Consider the following 25,042-nt stretch of genomic DNA (forward strand, 5'->3'; position numbering starts at 1 on the left):
ATCTACCACTACTTCCTGGCCACAAGGCCTTGCGAGCGTTTCGCCAGGTTTGTCAACAGCCCTCACTACATGTTCGCTACGGTGGATATCACCAACGATGTAAAGGTGCTCGAGAATTTGGGCATCGCCTGCCAGAATTTTGTCGACATCCAACGCCAATACAAGATCTGGGGCAGCAAGGAGCATGAGAAGGACTTACTGGTTCACCTCGCCGAGGCCATCATCGACCCCTACTACAGAGACATGAAGGATTCGTGCAACAAGGACAAGCGTGCCTGGCACTCGGCCTGGATGGAGAAACTCGACAAAGCTCATGTCGTGTACGCGGCCAAGGAGGCGTACACGAGCTACGACATGTACAGGCGGATCGTTGACATGAGGAAGTGCCTCCTTCCCCAAAACGACCAGGGATCCAGCCGGAAGCAGAGCAATGGCAAGCGTCGTCGCAACAATAAGTAGATGATTAGATCCTCGTTTCTCCTACTTTAGTATGCATGTAATTGCTTACTTTGGTGTGTGGAAATGTGATGTGTGTAGTCACTTGTGTAATTGTATGCTTAATTTGGTTATGCAATGCTGTCTTTTTAAGTATATATGTTGATGCTCTGTAGACAGAGCGTAGATGTTGTGCGGACAAAGAAAATCACATCGCACACGGACTAACCAATGGAACTCATCGGTGATGTTTTCATCAATCACTCACAATTGTATACCAGCAATCGTTTGCTCACAATACACATGGCTTGTTAGCAGTAATCGTTTGTGTTGTTATCGATCTTTGCACACGTTTTCAATTACAGACCTGTTTGCTCGTGTCACACACATCTTGTTCATTTGAACCGTTTCTGTTCTCATGTCTCAACGCAAACATTTCATCCGAGTGAACCGCATACCGTATATCGCATACACCTTTGATCTGGCTGACCGTTTATTTTGTGTTGCCTAATCACAAACAGTTCATCCGAGTGAATCGTATGCTATACATCGCACACACCTTCATCTGGCTGCCAGTTTCTTTTGTTCCTCCTCATCGCAAACAGTTAATTGAGCTGATCCGTATGCCCTGCATCGCACACACAACTAAAATCTGAACCGTGTTTGATGCATCCTCCATCGCAAACGTTTTGCACCTTTTTTGACGGTTTTTTACACCACCGTTTGCGATTATGGCATCACACACAGTTTCGTCGAAGGGTCTCTGATCGTAGTGTCGCGTTAGCATCATCCTGCAGTGGTGCTAGTTCAATCTCGTTACTGGCAAGTCTCTTTACTCGTTCCGTAATACAAGATCATGTGACTAAACTCATTAGTCACATGAAGCTTCTTATGATGTTGTATTACCGAGAGGGCCCAGAGACATCTCTCTGTCACACGGAGCGACAAATCTCAGCCTCGATCCATGCAACCCAACAGACACCTTCGGAGATACTTGTAGAGCACCTTTATGATCATACAGTTACGAAGTGACGTTTGATAGCACACACCGAGAGCTTTTATTTGTGCACAAAAATAACATCATGGTAGTTCTCGTGAAAACATCGTCGGTCCGAATTAGTTCCATTCAAATCATGCAAATTAGAGTCCAAAACAAGAGCAAAAGTTTTTGAAAAAATAGATACCTTTGAGACGTATCATGTAACACTGAAGAAATGAGAGGGGTGCATTCCTGCCAAGAACGACAATTACTGAATGGATAATGGTGCTGTAAAGTGGACCCGATATCACTTTGCCCAATTATCATATGGGCGAAAGGGTGCGAGTGCATCAGGAATATAATGTCCACCCCATGTCTCAAATGTTGTTGAAATCTTTTTTTGCAGGTGAACCGCTGATGAAATCACGTCCATGCACCCGCAGTCGAACGACTGCGAGTCATTTAGATAAAACATTAAATTTTACCGTTCGTTATTTAAATCGGTAAACTTAATATTTAGATAACTACTAAGCATAGCTCAGATGGTTAGCTTCCTTGTGATGGAATCAGTCCATCAAGTTTCGCGACCTAAACTTGGTACTGAACATTTGTGATTATACAGTTTACAAAAACATTTAAAAACAATTTTTCCTACTATGCCACTATTTTAAAATTCTAAAATTTTGAAGGACTAAACTGAACAACTGAACAAAACCCCGAGGGTCTCAACCGCTGAATCCCCAACCTCCCTTCTCCACTCTCTCCCTCTCCATCTCCCTCCAGATCTCGCTCGCCATGGACCTCCTCGACGCGGGCCACCGCCACTCGTCGGAACTTCCCGCCGCCGGCGCCGACATGGAAGGCGCTTCAGTGCTTCCGCTCTCCGGAGCTGCCTACCAGCCCTACGTCTCCGAGCTCCTTTCCTTCTCCATCGAGCGCCTCCACAAGGTACGCCCCCGAGATCACTCCCGCTTGCGGCGCCCCGTAAATTCCGTAGTCGTTACTATAATCGGTGGGGATAGTGATCTCGTGATGTATTGGTGGTAATGTTCGTGGCCGCGCAGGAGCCGGAGCTGCTGCGGGTGGACGGAGAGCGGGTGCGGCGGCAGATGCAGGAAGTGGCGGTGGAGAACTACGCCGCCTTTATAGCCGCCTCCGAGGCGCTCTCCTTCGTGCGGGCACAGCTCGAGGGGTTCGACAAGCACCTCGAGGCACTGGTAATGTCAGCTGATCTCAGTTCGTGGCAGCATGTACCATTTTTGTATGCCCCTTAGCGTGAAAACCATCTGTTGCTTTTATATGGATCAGTAAGTAGATCTCATCTTAACTAACTCTGCTCTGCGAAAACCGAACAAAGTTAGGTTGAGTGATCCGATGGATGCTGCAATTTGAGGAGGATGATCTAAGGCATATAGCTAATAGATCCCATTTTGATATTGCAACAGGAAATGTGAGGTGTAGTTTTTGCTGTGTGTTCATCTGCAAATGTGATTGTGCAGTCACTTGTGAGTTGCTGTGAGAATCACATTTTTCTTCTTTGTTTCCATCAGTTTATTGCCTATTTATAACTGCGTGGGAATTTATCTTGCCTGCTTGCTTACAAGTGACTCCAATTTTAAACATCAAACAATTACCTTCAACTATTTGTTTGCCCTCAAATGTTGTCTGGCTTTCTTGTGTGGTCGAGAAATTTGACTGGCTCTTATGAACCATACATTCTAATACTCTTCTCTAAACTGTTTGCTATTTATATGCTTCTCACGTGATTGATTTTAACTGTATTAACATGACCATAGTTATATGCAATTGAAGGGAAAATGATTTAGTCCACGCACATATTTGTTGATGTTATGCATCACCTTGCTCTGAAAAACCACCACCATTATCTGTTGAATCAGTGTCTGACACTAAATACTGCAAAATGGAAATTATGCAAGTGCTGTTCATTTCCTACTACCAACGGTGGGAGTTAAAATTGACCACATGTCCTTATGGATCCTTTACTTCATCCAAGAACGACTTATGTATGATTCAGGCCATGTTGGAAGTAGGAAATGAAAATATGAAATGCTTGACAATATCTTTTTTACTCATTGTAGGTAGAGGAGATACCCAATCTAACATCTGGTTGCACCGAGTTTGTTGAGTCAGCACATCAAATTTTGGAAGAGAGGAAGCTCAATCAGACATTACTAGCCAACCACAGTACCTTGCTTGACCTGCTTGAAATCCCACAACTTATGGACACGTATGTGACATGCATTGATAGTGTTTCCTTGGGATATTTGCTTCATATTTGAGTTGACTGATGTTGTTGATATGCCATTGGTTTTTGTTTAATTTGTATGGATTATAGACACATATTCTTGTCCTGTACTGCATAGCTTCAAATGTTGTATCGATGATAAATCCCTAACAACAAGCTGCTGCTTACAGATGCATACGGAATGGAAACTATGATGAGGCACTCGATCTAGAAGCTTTTGTGAGTAAAATTTCGAAGTTGCACCCTGAGTAAGTCGAGTAACATAATACTTTGTTGTGGTCCGTCATTAAAATCATTAATTGTTTGCTATTTCAATTGAAGTTTACCTGTCATCCAAGGATTAGCTGCTGAAGTCAAGAAGACGATACAATCACTAATTTCTCAGCTTCTCCAAAAGCTTCGATCAAATATTCAGGTGATGATGCTGCTTGACTATTTATGTCAAGCACCATTTTCATATTTTACTCTGGCCCAGATTGTTCTGTGCTGTCCACTGTGCAGTTGAGTGCTATAAGTATATTATATTTTCATGTAGTGGTAAATGTATTTCCTTGTGTTCAATAGTATCATTTCTTGCCCACGATTGCTTGATCTGTCTAATCTCTTCTGCACACTTGTATCTAAGTCTGGTCCATTTTATCGCCTACAGTTACCCGAATGCCTCCGTATTGTCGCACATTTGCGCCGGATTGGAGTGTTCAGTGAATCAGAATTACGCCTACAGGTATTCTGAATCTTCCAAGTTATTTAATAGTACCATTCTGTTTATGAGTATTTGTTTCTGGTTATCATGTCTCTTGAGTTACCAAGTATGCGTAGTTGTATGGTAGAATCTCATTTTCTATTAATAATGCAGACATTTTAGTTACATTACACTGCTGCTTTTTATAGGTCATAGCAGCGGTTAGAATACAATTTGTTTGTCTTCGCCTCCTAACTCTGATATAAGTTCTAGTTCTTGAGATGCAGGGAAGCTTGGCTTTCTGGGATTCTTGATGATCTGGACCAAAGGAATGTATATGATTATCTGAAAGGCATGGTGTCTTGCCACAGGACACATCTATTTGATGTTGTCAATCAATACCGAGCGATATTCAATAATGATAAATCCGGAAGTGAAGAGAACAGTGATGGTGGGCTGCTTTTCAGCTGGGCAATGCACCAAGTTAGTAATCACCTCACCACTCTTCAAGTTATGTTGCCAAATATAACGGAAGGTGGGTCTCTGTCAAACATGCTTGAAAACTGCATGGTAAGCATTTGCTTTCGTTTAAATTTCTAGCTGAGTAACAGTTGCACCAAAGGCTTGAATCTTTTGTAATGTTTTATCACTTGATCATCTTGCAGTATTGTGCGATGGGTCTTGGCTTGGTTGGACTGGATTTCCGTTGCCTGCTTCCACCAATTTTTGAAAAGTAATTGGTATTTGATTATTAAAATTTATTGTCTATGCTGGAAAGGGGTTGTATTTCCTGACATTATCTGCTTTGCAGTGCGGTATTAAATTTATTCTCGAAGAATATGAGTACAGCGGTTGAGAATTTTCAGGTAAGCATTTATGTACTACGTGTTTGGACATGCTATTCCGTTCTTCTCTAGATAAACATAAGATGAATTCGTATTATAAGGTTGATACTTCCTTCGTTCTTTCAAATTATACTCTGTAATTCTCTACACTCTTTCTCCTACAATTATTACTGTAGCACCATAAATTAACACCACTATAAAATTTTCTAATCATGCTAGGTTGTCTTGGATTCACATCGTTGGGTGCCGATGCCATCTATTGGCTTTGTCACAAATGGAGCTGTGGATGATACTTCTGATGATGTGACACCACCTTCTGTTTTGATGGAGCATCCACCTCTTGCAGTGTTTGTTAATGGTATGTTTTACTGGTAACATTTATCAGAAATTGACTTCTATTCTTCACGTGTTGGCTCTAATGGTGCTAGTGAGTATACAAGTTGACATGTCCGCGACTTCGAACTCTTGGATGCAGGTGTTTCTGCAGCAATGAATGAGCTAAAACCATGTGCACCATTGAGCTTGAAGCATGTCCTTGCTCAGGAGGTGGTGAAAGGATTACAAGCAGTTTCTGACTCCCTCGTCAGATACAATGCCATGCGGATGCTGCGTGGAAATGAGTCTTCCCTTTTCCTCTCACTTTGCCAGGCATTTATTGAGGTAACTTAAGCTTCATAATCACCACATATGGAAGTGGGGGGGGGGGGGGGGGGGGGTGGGGTGTACCTCCGGAAAAGTAAAGAAAACAGGATATGCTGAAGGCCCAACACCCACCAGATCTAAATTCCAGTTCTGTGATATTTCTCTTTTGACTCAGAGAAGTCTCATATGTAAATTCTCTATTTCATCTCAGGTCGCATATCCTTATTGTGCTGCATGTTTTGGACGATGCTACCCCAACGGAGGAGCGCTGATCACAGAGTGCCCCAGCTTATTGGATGCTGTCAGCCAACTACCTATAAGATCAGGTTCTGGGATCAGCGGCACTGATCGAAAGCCGTCAGGAGACATCGAAAGAAGGCAGTCCGGAGGCATTGAAAGAAAGCAGTCGGAAGGCATTGAGAGAAGGCAGTCAGGAGGCATTGAAAGAAGGCAGTTGATCGAGAGTGCCGGGACTGCGGCCTCTGAGAACGGACTTGTAACCAATGGCCCCGAGCCAGAGGTGACCAGCGACGCAGGAACCGCAGCTGCCGGGACTGGTGCCCACATGCAGACCTATGCACCCGCAAACGCATAGCTTGAACCGCGTTGATGGAATCTGTCGAAGTTCTTGTTAAGTTGAGCCATTGCTGCAAGACTATGTTCATCGACAGTTTGGTTCATTATTTTTGGTCGTGGTCTTACAGTGTACACAAGAGAGCGTTGGATGTTAATCTGTACAATACACAATTGGAAATTTAGCTGTTCATCTCTAGCCCATACGTAGATGTTGTAGACCGGAGATTGTTTCGGACTGACAATAAGTTGATAATATGAAGCAAGTGCTCTATGTTGTTGAATGCACATCTGGTAACGAAGGTCGAACTGGAAGCTGCCTACTTTTTTTTTAAACGGAGGCAAAAGATTTACCTTATCCACTCATTAAGCAGAAGAGAGTTGCCTGGTTAATTAACGAAAAACGGACTAAAACTGTCACAAACAGTGGAGTGCCACACGAGAAACCCCCCATACACCTCAAGAAAAAGGGCTTCGTCAATGTGCACCACTGCGTCATCGGTCATCACCCTCCCTAAACTCCCAGCAAGCGACTCCGTTTTCGTCGAAGAGGAACATCGACCCTTGGCCTACTTTCCTAGCAACCTGTTTGGAACAACGCAATTCCGCATCTTCTTGAAGGAATGAATTTAATACAAGTAGAAGTAGTATAATTCAACAACCAGGTGCATACACGCAAACAAACAAACAAAGAGAATGAGATGGTAGTGCTAGAGTGCAAGCGAATGGAAGTCTGTCGGTTTGAAACTTTGAATTGATTGAATAAAGTAGAGCAGCCGGTGGCGGAAGAAAGGTAGGGAGGGGCGAGAAAGACGCATCTCGCCATCTTCCTCTGCTGGCGTGCGTGCGGCCCATGCCATGTGCGCACCTCATCTCTTTATCTTCCTTGACAAGTTGGCATCAAACAAACCATTAAAAAAGGTGCAGTAGGCGACTACAGGACTTGCCTAACATAACAGTGCTTTCCACCACCTGAATCCCACTGTTCAAGTCTTTTGTCCAGGAATTTCGTGCGGATTTTGCATCGTCAAGGGTTGAGCATAGCTTAGATGGTTAGGTTTTTTTTATGGAACCAATAGACCAGTGTTCAACCTTTCATACTTGAGATGTTCTCATCGACCAAGAGGCTTTCGTGATGGCTTCGTCAATTTTAAGATGTTGTGAACTTGTGTCGTCTCTCTCTCTCTGCAGGGGGCTCAATATCTCGGAAGTGCTCATAGGAGTAGAGTGCATGCGTGCGGGGTAGGTCTATGTGCGTGTATACGAGCATCTGCGATTGTACTGTGTTAAAAGATATGCATTACAAATCGTTCATTTTAAAAAGTGTGTGAAGTCAGGATCCCCATCCCTACCGCAAGCCTTTAGTTACAAGTTTATCGAGTTTGAATGTGCTTTCTGTTCATGAAGTTTTAATTTGAACTTCTGTCATTCTGAAGTTTGAATATATCTCTAGTTACATTATTCCATCCGTTACATGGAAAATCATGAAATCCATTTCCAACAATTTATGAGATGATGATGCAAGGGGACAGTTAGCAATTAAGGCAGTGGGTCCAACTCCCGGCTTGGCGACGGCCTTCCTCTTCCGGCTCCGGACCAATAAAACAAGAGGGAAGAAAAAGGATTGGGGCCTAGCGGAGCGCCGGCCTCCACCTTCCTTCCTTCCTTCTTCGTATCGCGCGCCATTTTGACCCATAGGCCCCTTCATTTACTCCTTTCTACCACTCTGCCACCGACTCCTCCCTCCCTTCCCCTTCCCGCCCACCACCCTCTCGCCGCCGACGCCGCCGCCGCCGACGCCGCCGGGGATGGGGGGAACGCACTTCGCCGACGACGACCTCGCCCACGAGGCCACCGGCGACGGAGATGTGGGCCGCCGCGACGTGGGCAAGATGGAGCACGGGTTAGGCAGCGCCCTCCCCCCTCCCCTCCCCTCCCCCCCTCCCCTCCCCTCCCCCCTTTTGATGCGATTCGTCCTTCCCGGGGATCGAATTTGCTCGATTCTGCGCGATTGCCCCGTCTTTCCGTGGCTTCTGCCGCGCCCGTTGCCGCGATTTCGCTCCTTTGCTTGGTCCGATTGGTTGGTTTATTGCTTCGTCTCGCGGGACATCGTGATCCATCTCTGGTCTGCGCAGGTGCGAGCATTATCGGCGGAGATGCAAGATCGTAGCGCCGTGCTGCAAGGAGGTGTTCCCCTGCCGCCATTGCCACAACGACGCCACGGTACGCTGCTAGTTATTGTTTTGCTCGCCACGGCCGCATAATTACCGTGCTCATCCATGTGGAAACGAACTCACCATGGCCGTGTAGTAATTAGCACCACCTGCTCCATGTACAGTTTCACTGGGATGCTAAACAATTATTGATTACTGCACTATCAACCTTGTTTTGTTTGTAACAAGCGCTAGAAGATGTAGAGTTAGTTTGTGCTTGAGAGGGAACTTAATCCCCCATAAAGGCCCCATCGTCCGTACTCCAAACAAGTCTAACATCGCAACCTCACAAGTTAATTGGTTCCTCGATAAAAGAATCACTATGGCTCTAAATTTTAATTAGTTTTGATCTTAATTTCGTTCATTTAATCCTTTTGGACAACTTGTTTGGTTGAAGTTATGCACGATAAGTCGTCGTGTGAGATTTCAATGACTGGTAAAATAAATCTTCAGGGTGCTGGCGAAATAAATCTATAAACATAAGTTAATCTTCTTTATAGATCAAAACTATAAATTAGCAAAATGGGAACTTGTCAGACTCATTGAGAACAGTTAGTTGCTCTTATTGGAATCTAAACATTTCCATTGGAAAAAATAAATAAAATAATTAGACCAAGGGGGAAGATGCCTCCCTGACTTATTCTTAAAGTGGTGCGATTTGCTCTTCCTCAGGGATCATATTTGTTCCGTGTAATTGCCCCATCTTTCTGTGGTGTCTGACGCGTTTCTTGGCGCGATTTCGCTCCTTTGCTTGGTCCTTTCTGTGGCGCTCTTGTTGGAGTTTAAACATCTTCCCTTGAAAAAAAAAGAATTAGACCAAGGGGGAAGACGTCTAACTTAAAGTGGGGCGAGTCCTCAAACCCGGGTGGGTGGGTGGGTTCACAACCATGTGTGCCCACCAAGGCACCCTGGGAGAGTTCTCTTTCCCTTTGAAAAATGGCAACTGTTAGATGTTGACAGTTTGCATAGAGCAGCTAACGAGCAACAAACTGCATTTATTGAATTTAACTAGTTTTGATGGCATTGTCTTCACTGTAGGCTTTGGGTGATCGGCATAATATATGTCGCCAGGATGTTGAAAAAGTACGCCTCGCAAGCCCTTTCTTTTTCTGTGCAATCAGTAGACCTCAGTAGGTTCATAAATTCTGAAGACTGGTTGTCCTTTTCTGCTACAGGTAGTGTGTGTACTCTGTGATACTGAACAACCGGTACGACTTAAATACCAGTACAAACTTTTTTACTTTGCAATCATGTCTCGTAGGATGTCATTATGCTCAAACTAAAACTCTTGTGTTGTTCAGGTGTCACAAGTGTGTGTAAGATGTGGAGTCAATATGGGAGAATACTTCTGTGATGTATGCAAGTTTTATGATGACGACGTATGTCTCAATTTTGTTTTCCGTGTTTATGTACTTAGTGTGGTTCGTATCAGCTGATGCATTATCTTTTGCTACAGACAGAGAAAGGGCAGTACCATTGCCATGATTGCGGCATATGCAGGTGAGCTCTAAACACTATCTTCACTTGTATCTTATCAAGCAAAGTCTTAACCCTGTTTCTATTCAAATCAACCAGGGTTGGCGGCAAGGAAAACTACTTCCACTGTGCAAAGTGTGGTATGCTATAATCATGCTGGCTTTGTGTTAACTGTTGTTCCAGACTCATGACAGTGCCATGATTGATTTGTGCCTTTGAGTAATCTGCATGATGCAGTAGCATAAATACTTTTTCCTGAAACTTTCCGTTCTCCCGCTGGAACTGGAAATCAACTTGTGTTCTTTTTGTAACTGCAATGGATCATGCCTTAATAATCATGGGAAACAGTTGACGATAATCTCATGAGCCTATTTGTGTACAATTTGTCCACTATCTAGTCCTAGTCATGTAATGTCTAGGTTATAGAAAATTTACCAATAAAGAAAGTGTTAGAGTTATAATATAGGTCATGTGCCCCTTTGTATTTATCCCGTTGTATAAGGGGTTTCCTGCATATGTTCCACACCTGTACATGTATATATATCGGCCTATGGCCTCATGGGAATACAAGTTGCTTATTCCTAACATGGTATTAGAGCTCTAGGGTTTCTTTTTCGCACGCCGCAACTCGTGCTCGATCCCGTCGTGACGGCCGCCGCTGCTCCGATCCGCTGCCCCGGCCGAAGCGTTCCCGCCCGAAGGCCTCCTCATCACAGCCGCCGTGCGGGCAGCTCCCTCTGGACGCCACAGCCGCTGTGCGGTTCCCTGCTTCCGTCCGCCCCGCACAGGACTCCCGCAAGTCCAGCCGCCGGCCTCGGTCTCCCGCCCGTCTCGGCGCCCCGCACAGGTCTCCCGCAAGTCTGCTGATTTTGGGGCCCCGGTCTCCCGCCTGCTCGCCGTGTGGTCCTCCGCTTCCGCCAGCCCCGCACAGGTCTCCCGCCTGCTCGATCCCGCCCGTCTCGGCGTCTGCTGATTTCGGGTCTCTCCTAAAAAAAAATGTCTGCTGCATCGGGCTATGTTGCTGTCCCTCGCTGTCCGGTGATCTTCGATGGTACTAACTACACCGAGTTCGCTGGCTTCATGCGCATTCACATGCGTGGCATCCGTCTCTGGGGTGTTCTTTCTGGCGAGGTCTGCTGTCCGCCACGTCCGGTTCCTCCGGTGGCCCCTACTCCGCCGACTCCACTGGTTCTTCCTACGGATGCTAATCAGGCCGCCAAGGATGCGGCTAAGATTGCTGATGAGGCTGCTGATCGTGCCTATGATGAGAGGGTTTTGGCTTATGAGGAGGCTCTTCAGACGTATCATGGTGCTTTGTCTGTTTACACCCAGTGGCTTGACGATGATGCTCGTGCTGCAGCTGTTCTCACTGCTAGTGTTCTGCCTCAGTTTGCTTCTGAGTTTCTGGGCCTTCCTACTGTCTTCCAGATGTGGACCTATCTTCGTCAGCGCTATGAGCCCTCTGGTGATGCCCTATACCTTTCTGTGGTTCGTCAGGAGCATGTTCTTCAGCAGGGTGACTCTACTGTTGATGACTTTTATGCACAGAGTTCTGCTATCTGGCGCCAGCTTGATTCTCTCCGCAGTGCTGGTTGTCGTACTTGCCCCTGCTGCCAGGCTATCCAGGCCGATTTCGAGTTTCATCGCGTCTACGAGTTCCTGTCTTGGCTCCGTAAGGAGTTTGAGCCCCGGCGTGCTCAGTTGTTTGCTCGTGGCCGTATTTCTCTCATGGAGGCGCTTTCAGAGATTCGTGCTGAGGAGACTCGCCTACGTGGTGCTGGTTTGCTGGAGGTGCCCTCTGTGCTCGCTACTCGGGCTTCTTCCACTCCACCTGCTGCACCGCCCCATTCTCGCTCGAGTGCTCCGCCGCTCTTGCCCACTCCTTCTGGAGGCTCAGGTCGCCCCCGTCCACACTGTGACTACTGCAACAATGGTCATATTGAGTCCCAGTGCTACACAAAGCGGAAACACCTGCGCAAGGCGCGATCCTCCTCCTCAGGGACTTCATCTCCCTCGCCAGCTTCAGCCATTGCTTTGACTGAGCAGGATATTCTGAGACTTAAGCGTCTGCTCGCGGCTTCAGGTTCTTCCTCGACGGGTACTGCTGGTTCTGTGACTGATGCTTCCCGCACTGAGCACCCGCCCTCTACACAGTCAGGTACATCCCCATGGGTTCTGGACTCTGGAGCTTCTTTTCATATGTCTTCTCATTCTTCCGCTTTGTCCTCTCTTCGATCCCTGGATTCTCCTGTTCATGTCTTCACTGCTGATGGTACTCCACTTTCTGTTGCTAGTAGAGGCCATCTTTCCACTCCTTATTCTGTTCCTGATGTTGCTCATGTTCCTCGACTTACCATGAATCTGTTTTCTGCTGGTCAACTTACTGATTCTGGTTGTCGTGTCATCCTTGATGTTGACTCTTGTTCTGTCCAGGATCGTCGCACGCACACTCTGGTTGGGGCTGGCCCTCGCCGCCGTGATTCTCAGGGTCTTTGGGAGTTGGACTGGCTTCATGTTCCTTCCGCTGCCACCACCATCGCCAGTCCCTCCGCTGCTGTCGCCTCTGTTACTGGTTCCTTCAAGCAGTGGCATCATCGACTTGGTCATCTGTGTGGTTCTCGGTTATCGTCTTTAGTTCGTCGAGGTCTTCTGGGGTCTGTCTCAGGAGATGTCTCTTTAGAGTGTCAGGGTTGTCGTCTTGGCAAGCAGATTCAGTTACCATATTCACATAGTGAGTCAGTGTCTAAGCGTCCTTTCGATTTAGTCCATTCTGATGTATGGGGTCCGGCTCCTTTCGCTTCGAAAGGTGGTCATAAATACTATATTATTTTCATCGATGATTTTTCTCGTTACACATGGCTTTATTTCATGACTTCACGTAGTGAGGTGTTGTCTATTTATAAGCGTTTTGCTGCCATGGTTCATACTCAGTTCTCTTCACCCATTCGTGTTTTTCGTGCTGACTCCGCTGGCGAGTATATCTCTAAGATGTTGCGTGGTGTTCTTGCTGAGCAGGGTACTCTTGCCCAGTTCTCTTGTCCTGGTGCTCATGCTCAGAATGGCGTGTCTGAGCGCAAGCATCGTCACCTTCTTGAGACGGCTCGTGCTATGATGATCGCCGCCTCTCTTCCGCCTCATTTTTGGGCCGAGGCTATCTCCACTTCTGCCTATCTCATCAACCTTCAGCCGTCCGCTGCTTTGCAGGGTGGTGTTCCTTTTGAGCGTCTTTTTGATCGTTCTCCCGATTATTCGATGCTTCGCTTGTTTGGTTGTGTTTGCTATGTTCTTCTTGCCCCTCGCGAACGCACCAAACTGACCGCTCAGTCTGTTGAGTGTGTCTTCTTAGGCTACAGTGATGAGCATAAGGGCTATCGTTGTTGGGATCCTATCGGTCGTCGGATGCGTATCTCTCGAGACGTGACTTTTGATGAGTCTCTTCCTTTCTACCCACGCCCATCTTCCTCGTTTTTTTCAGTGGAGGATATCTCTTTCCTCACTTTTCCTGACTCACCTATCACCCCCGTCGCGCCTGTACCTATTCGTTCCACTCCCTCTGCTTCTCCACCCCTCGTCGATTCGCCGCCACCATCTTCCCCGGTCTCCTCACCTAGCATGTCACCGGATTCTACACCTTCATCTCCGGTGACTTCTTCGTCGCCACCCCCCGATTCTACCTTGGCGATTCCTCCTTCTCTTGTTCCATCTTTTCCTCAGCATTACACTCGTCGTTCACGACCTGTGGATGCTTCCTTGGATGAGTCGTCCTCTTCCTCTCAGCCTACTTATGGCTTGCGTTCTCGTCCTCGTCCGCCTATTGATCGCTTTGGCTTTCCCGCCGCTGGTGCTGCTGTTCTTGAGCCGACTTCTTACCGTCAGGCTGTTGTTCATCCTGAATGGCAGTTTGCGATGGCAGAGGAGATTGCTGCTCTTGAACGCACTGGTACTTGGGATCTTGTTTCTCTTCCTCCCGGAGTCCGTCCCATCACTTGTAAGTGGGTCTACAAGGTTAAGACTCGCTCCGATGGTTCTCTTGAGCGTCACAAAGCTCGTCTCGCGGCTCGTGGTTTTCAGCAGGAGCATGGTCGTGATTATGACGAGACTTTTGCTCCTGTGGCCCATATGACCACTATTCGTACACTTCTTGCCGTTGCCTCTGCACGCCACTGGTCTATATCTCAGCTTGATGTTAAGAATGCCTTTCTTAATGGTGAGCTGCGTGAGGAGGTGTACATGCAGCCACCACCTGGGTATTCTGTTCCTGATGGCATGGTGTGTCGTCTTCGTCGCTCTCTCTATGGCCTTAAGCAAGCCCCTCGCGCCTGGTTTGAGCGTTTTGCCTCTGTGGTCACTACTGCTGGTTTTTCAGCAAGTGCTCATGATCCAGCGTTGTTTATTCACCTTTCTCCTCGTGGTCGGACTCTTCTTCTTCTCTATGTTGATGATATGGTCATCACTGGGGATGACCCTGAGTATATTGCCTTTGTAAAGGCCCGTCTTAGTGAGCAGTTTCTTATGTCTGATCTTGGACCTCTTCGCTACTTTCTTGGGATTGAAGTCTCTTCTACCTCTGATGGCTTTTTTATATCCCAGGAAAAGTATATCCAGGATCTTCTTGCTCGTGCTGCTCTTACTGACGAGCGCATTGTTGAGACTCCTATGGAGCTCAATGTTCACCTCCGTGCTACTGATGGTGATCCTCTCCCTGACCCGACGCGTTATCGTCATCTTGTTGGCAGTCTTGTCTATCTAGCTGTCACTCGTCCGGACATCTCTTATCCGGTTCATATTCTGAGTCAGTTTGTCTCTGCTCCCACATCGGTTCACTATAGTCATCTCCTTCGTGTTCTCCGATATCTTCGGGGCACGATCTCTCACCGTTTATTCTTTCCTAGCTCCAGTTCTTTACAGCTTCAGGCCTATGCGGATGCTACGTGGGCTAGTGATCCTTCTGATCGCCGTTCACTTTCTGCTTACTGTGTTTTTCTTGGCGGTTCTCTCATTGCCTGGAAGACGAAGAAACAGATTGCAGTTTCCCGTTCGAGTGCTGAGGCTGAGTTGCGAGCCATGGCTCTTTTGACGGCCGAGGTGACTTGGTTACGGTGGTTACTTCAGGATTTTGGTGTTTCTGTCACTACACCGACTCTGCTCTTATCTGACAGTACATGTGCTATTAGCATTGCGCGCGATCCTGTGAAGCATGAGCTCACCAAGCATATTGGTGTTGATGCTTTCTATGTGCGCGCTGCTGTGCAGGATCAGGTTATTGCTCTTCAGTATGTGCCTTCCGAGTTACAGTTGGCGGATTTCCTGACGAAGGCCCAGACTAGAGTACAACATGGCTTTTATCTCTCCAAACTCAGTGTTGTTCCTCCACCATGAGTTTGAGGGGGGGTGTTAGAGTTATAATATAGGTCATGTACCCCTTTGTATTTATCCCGTTGTATAAGGGGTTTCCTGCATATGTTCCACACCTGTACATGTATATATATCGGCCTATGGCCTCATGGGAATACAAGTTGCTTATTCCTAACAGAAAGATCCCTGTGTAAATTAAAAAGTTATCTTTGTTCACTTGTATTTTAAATCTGCCGACGATGCATATGATGTGCAGGATGAATTCTTGTCTCAATATGTTCAATTTCGTGACTATTTGTTCTGCAATAAATAGGGTCATGTTATGCTGTTGCGTTGCGTGATAACCATCAGTGTGTGGAGGATTCAATGAGACAGAACTGCCCAATCTGTTATGAGGTAACATCAGGAACTTGTACTGTTTCACTTATTGGAACTATTGAGATGTTAATAGTGAAAATTTCTGCGCAGTATCTATTTGATTCATTAAAAGGAACAAGAGTTCTAAACTGTGGACACACGATGCACATGGACTGTTTCGCTGAGATGGTGGACCATAATAAGTAAATCCTTCCACTTGCGTTAACATGGAGATATATGTTTACACAGTTATTCCTTTTTTTTTAAATCTCTCCGATGTTGTTGCTTCTGTTGTAACTATTTATTGGCTTCTGATGCTGCAGATACACTTGTCCAATATGCTCCAAGACAGCTCTTGACATGACAGTTCACTGGGGCATGTTGGATCAAGAGGTATAACGTTTATTTTCTAAATGTCAGACATGTGCATTACAACAATCACTCAACAAATATTCATTGTATTCTGACTTTGTGATGCATTGATGCTCTGGACAGCTCTTAATATTTAGATATATTTTGGAGCTTGCTTCAATAATGAGTTGCTTTTCCTTTTGTAGATTGAAGCAACAATTATGCCTCCTGTATATCGTTACAAGGTATTCTCTTGTGACTGAACTATTTAGTCCAACCAGACATAGCTTACATTGCCAAACTGGTTTGTGCTAGTGCACGAGCCAACGTTATGTTGCTCGTTGATATATACTACATTCAAAACCATCTTCACTAGCCATACTTTCAGAATCACCTGGAAACCATTTTCTGCCACTTATTTTATTGACAATTTAGCTTTCTCACAGAAAATGAGCATCCAATGGTGGAAGTTCTGTTATATTGTGTTTTTGATCTATCTGAACCTTTTAAGATATGAGACGACCATTGTCATGCCAACTGTCACACATTAGTGATATACTCCCTCCGTTCCTAAATATAAGATGTTTTAGATAATTCCAATGTAGACTACTACACGGATTGAAATGGGTGAACATACACATTAAAATGGGTCTAGATGCATGTGAATCAGAAGAATGCTAAAACATCTACTCCCTCCGTTCCTGAATGTAAGTCTTTGTAGAGATTGTCCTAGGGACTACATACGGATGTATATGGCCATATTTTAGAGTGTAGATTCATTCATTTTGCTCCGTATGTAGTCCCCATTGAAATCTCTACAAAGACTTATATTTAGGAACGGAGGAAGTAATATTTAGGAACAGAGGGAGTATTTTTGTGTGGATATAGTTGTTGAGTCAGGCTAACAGTGGTTTGTCCTTGTGCTAAATCTTCCAGGTTTGGGTTCTTTGCAATGACTGCAACAAAGTCTCAGAAGTGGACTTCCACGTGATTGGCCATAAGTGCAGCCATTGCAACTCATACAACACTCGATCGACGTCGCGGCCTGCAGATTTATCAGGAAGCAGTTCTCCGTTGACAACAGACTCATCTTAAGACAACCTCCTGTAGAGAATACATCATACTGGTGTATCACCTGGTCTGTGCAACCAATGCCAGAACCATACACATAGAAGAAGAAGCATTGTTTCGCGGCATTGCCCGTCTAGTGCCAGCCCCATCCCTGGGCCTTCGCCGCTTTACCATTCTACCAAGATTCAATTCATCTCTTGAATCGTCAGCTACTAGTGTATTGCTGTGAACAGCGTTGCTTGATTACCTGGAGATCTGTCTTAAATCTGTAATACAGACCATTACTCTGTGTATCACCGTGGATGAAGCCCAGCACATGCTATATTCCCCAGGAGTTGAATTCTGACCTACTGTAATCCATGGGAATTGTGTGTACGCTGCTGTTGTCAGGTCCCTGATTGTATCATCCTCACAATTTGAGAGAAGTTTATTAGATTTTTACACCAAATTTTTTGAGCGTGCTGTGTTGAGGTTTGGTTTTCATCACTCTTCTAGTACAAACTGAGGTCAGTTGGCTAAACCGTACCTTACCTGCAACTGGTATGCATCTTGTATTCCCACTGCCATGCTTGTCATTTTTCATCCTCCGTGACAACAAAAGCCATGCATCGCTCTCCTTGGGTTGTAATTTCAAGGAAAAAATCATGCAAAATAGGATTCTCTCAAGGTGAAGGTGAAGATGAAAGGGTGATGATTCAATTGAGTGATGATAGACACAGCTATTATCAGCAGGCATCAGTTTCTGTCCATGTCCAAAACTGGAATCTAAATCCTTAAAAAAACTGGGTAGGATGTCGTTCAAGGATAGAGGATTGAATGTGATATGTTAGGATCTGATGAGACTGCACACTTACTGCACATGGATGATATTGGTTGTTGTTAGGGTTCCAGGTAATCAACAAGCTAGCTAGGCATATCAAACAATAAAGAGCCAAGGAACAAGATCCTCTTAGGTGTCGGCACCTCAAGGCTGGCATATGTGCATCAGCAATGTACAGTGGCTAGGTTAGGTCTTCGTGATCCACATGTCAATTTGCCAAAGAATCAGAATCAAGTACACACAGTACTGTTCAAATGTACTACTAGGCGCTTCCACACCTCTCCAGTAGCATTTCAAAAGTATTTGCTATATCTCTGGCATATTCAGTTGTACATAAAATGTAGCGGTGCTCTTTCTGTCAGCGTGCTACACATATACTTGAGAATTTATCCTTTTTCGGCAATGTCGGGTGCGTACTAAATTGATCTGAAGAGCTGCGCTACACATTCTTCTTGCAGGAGCCAAGGCTAGCCCTTGAGAGGGTGAGGAGCCAAGAATTGATGATGAACCATAAGATCCTTGAGGAGCTAGCTATGGAGATTGCCACTACATAACACTAGCCTTTTCTTTCCAGGTGAAGAGCATCAAGGCAAATCTAGAGGATAAAGGATATCTCTATCAAGACATATATTCCATTCTTAAGTGCCCGGATGTTTGCGTCATGCGTTAAAACTGCAGTTTTTTGTTTTGTTTTGAAAATAACACCCTGGTAATATATATCTGACTTTCTGTAGATGCTTGTACCACCATACATGTAGCAACTGTGTGGTGCCACATGCAGCATCTCTCTCTCCCTCTCTCCGTACTTTCGTTGCTTTGGCAGAGCTTTGTAGGATCGATTCGGTGAGGATGTCAAAGAAAAAGCAAGGATGGCACCGTCGTCGGTATCGCGGCGCCTCATATCTGATACGGCCAAGAGATGATGATGATGGGCGTTTCTCAAAGCCCAAGCAGCTAAATCTTGAGAGAGAAAAAGCAGGCAAGTTGGACATATTCTGTGCTTACAGATAAGGCAGTGTGAGTGATGAGAGATTGAGAGCTCTGTCGACGATGCTATTCTCTGAACCTGTGGCGACTCATCGCCGGTTAACCAGAAACAAGGTGAGCCTGAGGTTTCCTTACAAGCAAAGTATTGGCCGTACCATATCGGCATTCCGCGTCGTTGTTGATACGGTTCTTGTTGTCGCACATCATCGACACGTTTTCACCATTGCAAGCTTCTGTTCATCCATACTTTCGTGAAACTGACAGGAGCACTGCCTTTCAAAGTAGAAACGAGTCCCTGAAAAAATGGGCAATTAAGTAGAAAAGAGTGACCTAGTTTGTTAAGTAAAAACCTTTTTTAGTGCTCTTTGTTAAGTAAAAACCGACAAAGACCAAGTCGTTCATCTGTTTGTAAACACATGAATTGCTTTTCTGTTTTCCATTTTGAAAACTCAAACGAGGAGAGAAACTCGTACTGAAATTTCATCCCATTGGCTTGGGCGCTTTGAGATAGTACGCATTGAGTACACTATCAATGATGAGATCTTAATTAAGATTGACCACCCCTTCCAAGTCTTAATTAATTCTCCTGAAGATTATAGTTGCCTGCATGTAGTACGTGCAAGCTTAATAAACAGCCAATAGATAGATGGATTTCAAAAGCAGGACCTCTCCATAGGCATATATACGAGATTCCCTCTAGCTAGCTAGGTCAACACTTAGAAAATCGATCGGATTATTCCAGTCGCGTGTTTGGGTCCATGTTGATCAGAACCAACACGGCTCCACGCGTGCATTATCTAATCTGATCTCCTCTTGGATACCAACCAAAATATGCTTTTGAACAAACCAATGGCGCCAATACCAAGCATGCTAGCTAGGAGCTTTCATTTGTTTTTTCTAGAAAAATCCAAAATGCTCTTTATACAATGTTAAAGATGGCTGCTAGATCACATTGGTCTGTCCCAAACACTTCCTGATGAGTCAATTGCAGAAAACTACCACATTTGCGGCTAGGTTTGCGGAAAACCACCAAGTCGATAATCCGTTGCAAAAAACACCGCGATTTCACTAAACTCTTTGCAGAAAGCACTGATCGGGTGATTTGGCCCATTTGATCACTTTCTGACAAGTGGGGCCGGATTGTAAGGAGCTTAACTGGACAACAATTAGCACACACACCCCTAGATATTTACAAAAAACGCAATCAGACCCCGCCCTTGACAACCACGAAGAACTGGCCTTGCCGTCTGGTACATCGACGCCCTCGTCGGCGTCGGAGACGGCTACGGCCGCGGCAAATGACGAGGAGGCAGCTGGGGTGCGCTCGTTTCCGAGGCGTTGGCCTGCTGGTGCTGCAGCGACGATGGCGGCCGGGTCGGCGTCGTGGAGCACGCACCGGGAGCCGAGGCGGAGGAGCAGCACCCTCCTCCGACGTGGTCAAGGGTGGGGGTGGAGGGGAAGCAGGCGACGAGTTGAGTCCACCTGCTGGACAAGTTGTTTCCGTCGCCCTCCTCCACGAAGGAGGACGAGTTCGAACCAGAGGCCCCTCCGGCGCCGTCCACATTAGAAGCTCGGGTAGGAGCAGTGCACGGCGGCTCAGGGCGTCCACGCCATGGAGAGAGGGCGGCGGGTGGGCTTCCAGCGGCGGCGGCGCGGCGCGGGTGGGCTTCCGGCGGCGGCGGCGCGGTCAGCTGCGAGGGCGCGCGGCGGCTGCCTCCTCCCGATTGGAGAATGCGGAGCGAAGCGGCCGCCGCCGGCGGCGGCATTGCGGCTGTTCCAGCTGCGAGGGCAGCGGCAGCGGGAGCCCTGAGCCGCCATGCCGGCATCCCGGCCTGGGCGCCACCGTGCCGGACGGATGGCAGTAGCGCGGCGGTGGGCGCGTAGTGGATAGGGCGTCTGTGTTCCATGGGGAGGGTCTGATTGCTTTTGTTTTTTAGATCTAGGGGTGTATGTGTTATTTTTTTGCTAAGTCAATTCCTTACAATCTGGCCCCACCTGTAAGAAAGTGATTAAACGGGCCAAATCATCCGATCAGCGTTTTTTGCAACGACTTAAAAGTTTTCGGTGTTTTCTGCAACGGATTAACGAGTTGGTGGTTTCCTGCAAATCTAGCCGCAAATGTGGTGGTTTCTTCCAATTGACTCCTTCCTGATCTTACTTGCACTGGATATTCCAACCCAACCCATGCATGAAGGACACCCTAGCTAGTGCCTAGAAAGAAACACTACCCTTTTGTAGCTCTATAAAAGGAAGCCACCCCTCTGCTAGCAAACCATCCAGGTTTCCTCTTTGGCACAACACAAGGCAACAACAACTAGCTAGAGCTACTCAAAGGCTCCATCACATTTCAAAGTCCTCTTCAAACTTCAAAGCAAATCAGGCTTAGAGATCTGTGCACGTACACACATAACCGATTAGAAGAACTTATTTAAAAGGCAGATGGATCGCGTGATGAAGCTGGCGTCGGAGAGAGCGGTGGTGATCTTCACCCTGAGCTCCTGCTGCATGTGCCACACCGTGGCGCGGCTCTTCTGCGACCTAGGTGTCAACGCACTGGTGCACGAGCTCGACCAAGACCCCAGGGGAAAGGAGATGGAGAGAGCTCTCCTCAAGATGCTCGGGAAAGGCCCGTCTGTTCCGGTGGTGTTCATCGGCGGGAAGCTTGTCGGCGGGACAAACAGGGTCATGTCCATGCATCTCAGCGGCGAGCTGGTCCCAATGCTGAGGAATGCAGGTGCCCTCTGGCTATAGAGGAATGCAGGCGCCACTTGGGAAAATAAAATTTTGTCAAAGAGTGTGAAGTATGTATATGCATTTTCTTAGAATAACGTAACTAAAGGCCTAGTTAGCGTCGATCGAACAGGTTTTTTCAATCCTGTTCCGGCAATAGCAAGGCTTATAGCTCGCTATGAGCGAGTTTTACGTACGGGTGATGTTCGTGTTGTAATCCCAGTGCTATTTGTGCACTCAGATGTACAATCATCGTTTTTCAAAGAGCTAGTTGATAAATATAAACAGTTCATTATCAAATGATACGTGCACATCTTCAACCTACAAATTTTGTAGTTGCATTGCATATTGATCATAGTAGTTTACTATCGTCTCCTGGTTGTTATTATAATTATTTTCCATCACACATACATCGGCACCTCCCCTGATCCGGCAGTGGTGGTCCAGCTGCTGTTCGGAGGCTGGCTGACGGCTCGGTCGGCGATGCAGCACCAACGGCGGCGACGCGAATGGGTATGTGGTTGAGCGGGAATAATACGGCTTTGGCTTGCCAGGTCTAGGCGCCATCGGCCTCTCCTACAATGGCTCTGGGGCACGTGCATGCGTACGACGTGTAGAACCTCCCGTGATGACGTTTGGTTCTCCGTGAGGTGCGGCATTTCGTGTTTAGAAGAGCATGGCTTTGATGATGTGGTGATGCCTTTTTCCCGGTCCTGTATGTCATGGAACGGTTTGAATTTTAATTTCCCGTGATCATAGTGTGCAGGTGTGCCCTTCCATGCAACATCGGCTTGTTCGGCAAGTGGTGACAATAATACACGGTGACTTCGGTTTAGCGTTGCGCTGTGAGTGCCGTGACTTGAACTACTAGATAAAACCCTAGGTCCGACCTTTATTGGTTGTAAAAATGATGATGTTTACACTATGCGTCCTTGTTGAGAGGGCATATTTCTTTAGACATTCTTTAGACGTGCTCTTCGGGGTAAAAACTCATAACCCGATTTTCGACCGTTGGATGCAGTGACAGGAACTCTTGGGCGGATGTGCTATTTTCTGGGAATCTTGCTCGTAGTCCATGTGTTGTTCAGGATAATGTTGGTGTTGCGGTTGTTTTATTGTGTGTTGTTGATTGCGTCAACTCTTTTTTTTTACTTCTTCTCCTTCTTTTCCCTTTTAGTTGTATGCACCCTCAATGTCTCGACTAGTTCTTGATATTGTGTTGTTTGTAGAGTCCGAGTGTAATTGATATCATTTTAATATTAGTATATTACCCATAAATTTTTTTTTAGAAAAGGAGGAATCACCCCGGCCTCTGCATCCGGGTGATGCATGCGGCTATATTATTTATTACTCACAAAGACCTTACAAAGTAATACAACAGTAAACCCGAGACCACCATCTAGACGACACATGTCGCTACTCCTATCCTCTTGATGAAGGGGTGCCGAATGTCCGGGCCAAATACCAAACAGACATTGCACGAAAGCCTAACATTTAACGCCGGATGCCCCATCCAAGCCACATAGGTGGGACTGGGTAACACTCCGGTCCGGCGCACTCTCAGTGAGTACCACATGCACACGCTGCAAAGGGCCGTCACCTCCGTCTTCCCTCGATCCATCCTCAAAGTATGTACTGACGCATCGACCTTGTCAGGCCTCTCTGCCATCGACGCCACCATGACGCCAGACAACATCGACCTTCTGCGCGTGTCCCTCGCCACACATCTAACGCCAAGCTCCATTGCTCCATGCCGTCGAGAATCGCCACCATGAATATGTAGAAAGAAACACCGCTCCATCGCAGATACCATCCGCTAGTCCCTCGAGCCCGAGTGCATCTCCAAGAATGCCGCCCCCAAGGGGGCAACGGCACACGAATGCCGCTGTCATCCGATCAACTGATCTAGGGTTTCCCCTGGAGGTATTGGGTGGGGTTGGGAGCTTCACCTCGATGATGCCTTCATGAAGGAAACGATGATAAGGGGCATCGTCATCACCGGCTCCGGCCAATGACCGAAGACCAAGTTTTCACCCGGATCCGTCCCAAGAAATCCACCCGACAACCTATGCACTGTCTCGACCGCCTTCAAAGCCCCAGATCTAGCCGCCTAGATCCGGCGACCAACCGTAACAACAGTGCCACCGTAGGAGCCCTGGTGCACCGGCCACTGCCTGAATGCGCCACCACTGGAGCCTAGGAGAAGGGCTCCCACCCCACCTCGCCAAACTGCGAGAGCCGCCGAGATGGATCCCGCACGCTCATCACCGTCTCTGATCTGAACCAATCCGTGGCAAAACCACGAGATCGCCGATGCAGATCCGCCTTGGATAGGAACTGCACCACGCCATGCCGCCGCGGGAAGCCCGAGCTTCACCCGCCGCCACCTTCCAGGGCCGCCGCCCCGGGATCCAGCCGCCGCCGACAGGACGCGCCGCCCACGTGCAGCATGCCGGAGGAGCCCCCCCGATCTAGATCTGGACCGCGAAGCTAATCAAAAAATACCTATACATTAATATTTTACACTTTGGAGATATACATACTTATCATATGCGAGGATTGGATTGCACCGCATTATATTTATTATAGGAAGAACTTTTTACGTACACCCCACTAGAAAACTCTATAAATGATTACCGTTGTGCGCTAATTGATATTAATTAGTAAAAATTAGTTGGCTAATTCGATGGTGTTTACAATAGAAGACTAAAAAAGGAAATCTTATATAACTAAGTAGGTGATTTCCACTAATTTAATTTATTTATCTTAACATACAAGCAAGCCACATCAACATACGCCTATGCATGAAAAATGTCCACCTTAACATGCAATCATGCATGGGAAAAGATTCACCTCAACATGCAATCATGCATGAAAAACTATTATGCTACTTATATTCAATAAATATTTTACACGATAAAATAAATAAATACAATCAAACATGTGTATTTTCAGATTTATTTCTCATAGTACTAGCCGATATGTTTCAAGTTCCAAACTTATTGAAATATATTGCTATAAATTTCCACAACAACGCATGGGGTATCATCTATAGTATTTAGAACATATGTTTCCATTGTAAAGGGTCTAGAGCCCATATCTAACCTCTGATGGTTTCACCACGCCCCACCTCTAATTCAAAAGTACAACCACGGTACCGTCACCAACATCAGTAGCATCGGTTGCTCCGACGGTGATGGCGTTATCTCGAATAAAAGTACTTCGACTCCAATCCCATCTCGGTGGCGCTTGGTGCAGTG

General features: G+C 46.4%; 4 protein-coding genes across 5 annotated transcripts; all 4 read left to right on the forward strand.

Moving 5' to 3' along the window:
* Positions 1-2,128: 2,128 nt before the first annotated feature.
* LOC109759193 (conserved oligomeric Golgi complex subunit 8) lies at positions 2,129-6,710 on the forward strand. The gene is made up of 12 exons (XM_020318020.3): positions 2,129-2,362; positions 2,479-2,631; positions 3,514-3,662; positions 3,851-3,928; positions 4,002-4,095; positions 4,330-4,404; positions 4,636-4,932; positions 5,028-5,095; positions 5,174-5,228; positions 5,427-5,565; positions 5,683-5,867; positions 6,061-6,710. The coding sequence occupies exons 1-12, from the start codon at positions 2,210-2,212 to the stop codon at positions 6,442-6,444; spliced, it is 1,830 nt and encodes a 609-aa protein (XP_020173609.1). The 5' UTR covers positions 2,129-2,209; the 3' UTR covers positions 6,445-6,710.
* Positions 6,711-8,042: 1,332 nt separating this feature from the next.
* LOC109759190 (E3 ubiquitin-protein ligase MIEL1) lies at positions 8,043-17,693 on the forward strand. Of its 2 annotated transcripts, XM_020318014.4 has the most exons (12): positions 8,043-8,325; positions 8,558-8,645; positions 9,674-9,718; positions 9,811-9,843; positions 9,937-10,014; positions 10,092-10,135; positions 10,211-10,251; positions 15,780-15,862; positions 15,935-16,026; positions 16,147-16,216; positions 16,381-16,419; positions 17,111-17,693. In XM_020318014.4, the coding sequence occupies exons 1-12, from the start codon at positions 8,231-8,233 to the stop codon at positions 17,267-17,269; spliced, it is 867 nt and encodes a 288-aa protein (XP_020173603.1). In that variant the 5' UTR covers positions 8,043-8,230; the 3' UTR covers positions 17,270-17,693. The 2 variants fall into 2 exon arrangements, with proteins under 2 accessions (XP_020173603.1, XP_020173604.1); XM_020318015.4 differs by having other exon boundaries at positions 15,780-16,026.
* On the forward strand, positions 10,969-12,753 carry LOC141023323 (uncharacterized). The gene is made up of 2 exons (XM_073500030.1): positions 10,969-12,269; positions 12,545-12,753. The coding sequence occupies exons 1-2, from the start codon at positions 11,108-11,110 to the stop codon at positions 12,589-12,591; spliced, it is 1,209 nt and encodes a 402-aa protein (XP_073356131.1). The 5' UTR covers positions 10,969-11,107; the 3' UTR covers positions 12,592-12,753.
* A 3,620-nt stretch (positions 17,694-21,313) lies between the features above and the next one.
* LOC109759198 (putative glutaredoxin-C14) lies at positions 21,314-22,082 on the forward strand. Its single transcript, XM_020318024.4, has one exon. It carries the CDS (start codon positions 21,492-21,494, stop codon positions 21,801-21,803), a length of 312 nt encoding a protein of 103 aa, XP_020173613.1. The 5' UTR covers positions 21,314-21,491; the 3' UTR covers positions 21,804-22,082.
* Positions 22,083-25,042: the final 2,960 nt, after the last annotated feature.

The sequence above is a fragment of the Aegilops tauschii genome, chromosome 5, assembly GCF_002575655.3.
Source record: "Aegilops tauschii subsp. strangulata cultivar AL8/78 chromosome 5, Aet v6.0, whole genome shotgun sequence".
In the NCBI taxonomy this organism is placed as follows: Eukaryota; Viridiplantae; Streptophyta; class Magnoliopsida; order Poales; family Poaceae; genus Aegilops; species Aegilops tauschii.